Source organism: Triticum dicoccoides, chromosome 7A (genome assembly GCF_002162155.2).
Source record: "Triticum dicoccoides isolate Atlit2015 ecotype Zavitan chromosome 7A, WEW_v2.0, whole genome shotgun sequence".
NCBI classification, from domain to species: Eukaryota; Viridiplantae; Streptophyta; class Magnoliopsida; order Poales; family Poaceae; genus Triticum; species Triticum dicoccoides.
In genome coordinates this window covers 742,507,564-742,511,593 of record NC_041392.1, presented here as the reverse complement: position 1 = coordinate 742,511,593, position 4,030 = coordinate 742,507,564, and the positions used below count along the sequence as shown (strand labels likewise).

Genomic DNA, 4,030 nt, shown 5'->3' with positions numbered 1-4,030 from the left:
AGATCCCATCTAGAGGGGCCGGCCCCCCTTGTCCCTTCCCCTATAAATAGAGGGGTGAGGGGAGGGCTGCAACACCACAAGCCAAGGCGCAGCCCCTCCCCTCCCCAACACCTCTCCTCCTCCGTACGTGCTTGGCGAAGCCCTGTCGGAGTACTGCTGCACCAACTACACCACGCCGTCGTGCTGCCGTTGGAGCAATCTTCCTCAACCTCTCCTTCCCCCTTGCTGGATCAAGAAGGAGGAGACGTCTCCCGTCCCGTACGTGTGTTGAACGCGGAGGTGCTGTCCGTTCAGCACTTGGACATCGGTGATCCGAATCACGTTCGAGTACGACTCCATCATCACCATCCCCTTGGCAAGCTTCCGCTCGTGATCTACAAGTGGTATGTAGATGCATACTCTCTTCCTCGACTCGTTGCTTAGATGAACTCATAGATGGATCTTGGTGAAACCGTAAGAAAAATTTTAATTTTCTGCAACGTTCCCCAACAGAAAGCTTGCAAAGAAATGTGATGGATTGCCACTTGCACTTGCAATTTTGGGGGGTTATCTATCAAAAAATCTGAATGAACAGATATGTTCTGATATACTCCTTGATTGGCCATCAACCAAGAATGGACAGATGATGCGGGACATACTGGCTCGCAGTTACAAGGACCTGCCAAATCATTATTTAAGAGCTTGTTTTCTCTATCTTGCTGCTTTTCCCGAAGACTACATAATATCTGTGTCGGATCTTATTGAATTATGGATAGCAGAAAACTTTGTTCCACATACACCAAAGCATATACTAGAAGAAACAGCACGGAATTATGTGACCGAGTTGGCTCAGAGAAGCTTGGTACAAGTTGTTGACAGAAGTAGGGCACATGGATGGATAGAAGAGGCAAGACAAGATGGTTTTCTTGATGGCATCGACAAAACTGCAGGTCAGGTTTCGTCTCCTGGTCTCTTCGTATTAATTGATTCCATTTTTGAGTTTACTATATGTCCTTGTAAGGGGCTAGCCTTTTCTCTGACATGTAATGCACTCTAAAAACAATTGCAGGCCAAGCTGGTGCATCATCATCATCTGATAACTTGATGTCTTATCGTTTTAGTTTTCAAAATTTGAGTGATCAGATTTTACCTGCAACGCCTAATGTCCGAAGTCTGCTTGGCTTTAAACTCTCATCAGTGTCCCTTCCTAAGCTGAGATTCCTAAGAGTTCTTTGCATTGAAAATTCAACACTAAAAGATTTCTCCAGTGTAATTGGTGGGTGCATTCACCTAAGATTGCTTAGGTTGAGATATTGTGGAAGTGTGACGCTCCCTTCTTCAATTGGCAAACTCCTTTACTTGCAGACTATAGATCTCAGACGCACAATTTTGATGTCAGTAGTACCAAAGTCTCTCTGGGAGATCCCTACTCTAAGGCATGTTTACCTTTTAAGTTGGAATAATTTTTCTCCTCCACCACCTGCAAGGAGTTTGCGACTGCAGCCGAAAGAGCTAAAGAGCTTTGTGTTGGATTTTGATCCTGTTGGCACTGATTTCCGCTTTCATGACATGATGATTTTCTTGGGCCAGCTGAATCAACTAACAACCTTCTCCTTGTTGATGCCCCCCGATATACCAAGGGAGGTGCTCAACATATTTGCAAACATGCCTCACCTGGTTGAGATTAGTCTTGGCAGATTTGATGTGCTCGATAAGCTGCCTGCTGAGTTCCCACAAGGCGTACGTCGTCTTGTTCTACATGCTGATGTCATAAAACAAGACCCGATGCCGATCCTGGAGGAATTTCCCCGCCTGGTGGTGTTGGAGTTGGGTGGGTACAAAGGCCAGACCATGTGCTGCTCTTCCCAAGGGTTCCCTCGGCTGCAAGAGTTAGAACTTCTTGATTTTCCCATTGAGGAGTGGAGGATGGAGGACGGGGCAATGCCAAAGCTCTTCCACCTGTCACTTTGGCGGTGCAAAAAGATGAGCAAGCTCCCCGTGGGGTTGCTGCACCTTCAGTCCCTCGGTCAATTAAAACTGACCTTTATGCCCCAGATTTCTGAAGATGACATCACACTAAAGGAGCTGCGGCGGAAAGGATGCGAGGTACAGTACATACGTAGGTATACGCAGCTTAAGCTTAATTAATTTGCCCATCGGTCGATCTTGTTCCCCTTCCATTTTCTTTGCTATCTATATCTATGCATGTCTATTTGTCCACACGTTAATTAGTTTCAAAGATTAAGGCGGTTGATCGAGATGCCATATTCGTTCCTTCATTCAACCCTTGTAGCATGTTCACTAACAATCCCAATTAATCTTTATATGCTGCTGCTCCGTAGCAAATCAATACTAGTATTATATGTAGATTGGATGAGTTAATGTTCGTTAGTTTCAGGATCAACTTCACTGCTTCCGTGCGTGTAACTAAGTTTTTTTCTTCCCCGTAAAAAGAAAACTAAGTTATTTTTCTTATGACTTTTTTTTTATATTTTGCGCAGGTGAAGAAATAGAGAAATCCAGCGCCCTGGAATTCTCCCCTCGAATCCATCTCTCACTCCTCCGAATCCTCACGTCATTCCTTCTCCATCGACGGACTCTCTCCCCCAAATCCCCAATGGCCCCTCCCGATGCCAATCTCATCGCCACCCTGTTCTCCGATGCCGTCGCCAGGCCCTGTACGAGATGGATTTGTGGGGGTCTAGAAGAGTGCCAATTATCCGTGTATAAAAGTGTCAGTTAATTCTTAGTGCATGTATTCTGTGGAACATGAACACCTCATCCTTCCAACCGCATGTATTATGTGGAATATGTATTTGAACACCAATAAAAAGAGAAAATTCCTTATTTGACACTGTCTTAAAATCTGGTTTCTTATTTGACACTGGAAAAGTTTTTCTTCCCTATTTGACACTAGTCCTAAATTTTATTCCCTATACGACACTTCCGTCCATTTAGCCTAAATGACACATGAAAAGACGATTTTGCCCCTCATGCGGTATTGTGTGTCCGCACGCGTGTGTGCTGTTGCGTGTGTGGGTGCACGTGCACATGTGTGCTGCTGTTGCATGTGTGTGTGCATGTGTGCTGCTGCGTGTGTGTTTGCTACTGCGTGTGTACGTGAGCGTGTGTGTGTGTGTGCTGTTGCGTGCCTATGTGCTGCATGCGTGTGTGCTGCTGCTGCGTGTGTGTGTATGTGTGTGTGTGCTGCGTGCGTGTGTGCGCGTGCATGTGTGTTGCTGCGTGCGTGTGCGTGCGTGTGTGTGTGGGCACGCGCGCGTGCGTGTTGTTGTGTGTGTGTGCGTGTGCGTGTGTGTTGGTGCATGTGTATGTGTTGCTGTGTGTGTGCTCCTGCCCTCGCACTGCTGCTGCGTGTGTGCGCTATTGTCCCCCACACACATACCACATGATGGGCGAAAGAGTCTTTTCAGGTATCATTTAGGCTCAAAATGGACGAAAATATCATATAGAGAATAAAATTTAGAAGTCGTGTCAAATAGGGAAAAAAACTTTTCCAGTGTCAAATAAGAAAGCAGATTTTAAGATAGTGTCAAATAAGGAATTTTTGCAATTGTGTAAATAAATGTTCATCATATTCTGATCATTAATTACGTTATATTTTGATTAGAAGTTTGGTAAGTAAATTAAAGTGAAATTGGTTCAGAAGATAAGTAAATTAAGGTGATTGATTATCATATAGATGGAAGGTTGGACAAAGGTGTGGTGAGAAGAAAGGTGAAATGGGAACCTCCCTTCTCTCCCCCTCCGCTCTCTCCTCTTTCTCATGGAGACGCCACGCCCCGCACTCGCCGCCGGCGAAACCCCACCTCCGGCTGCCCCAGAGAGCAGCGCCGGCACCGAGGAGCCTCGGTGGCTTGCGGCCAACTCCGACCATTTAAGTATTTGATCACTTTGGCTGAAGAAGTTCAGTTAAATTGTCATACTGATTGATTATACACGGTACCACCACGTTTCCCCGACCCCCGCGTCGTCCCCAGGCGACTCGGGGGATCCCCTTCTCTTCGGTCGGCCGGCGCCGCACCCCTCTCTC

General features: G+C 46.3%; 1 protein-coding gene across 1 annotated transcript in view; it reads left to right on the top strand.

The window, feature by feature from the left end:
- Positions 1 to 2,798, top strand: part of LOC119331997 (putative disease resistance protein At1g50180) — a 26,418-nt gene extending 23,620 nt beyond the window's left edge. Inside the window, exons 2-4 of the mRNA XM_037605177.1 lie at positions 493 to 929; positions 1,049 to 2,085; positions 2,481 to 2,798. Coding sequence (XP_037461074.1) covers positions 493 to 929; positions 1,049 to 2,085; positions 2,481 to 2,492 — 1,486 coding nt within the window. The 3' untranslated portion in view covers positions 2,493 to 2,798. The remainder of the gene's footprint in view (positions 1 to 492; positions 930 to 1,048; positions 2,086 to 2,480) is intronic.
- The last annotated feature ends 1,232 nt before the right edge of the window (positions 2,799 to 4,030 follow it).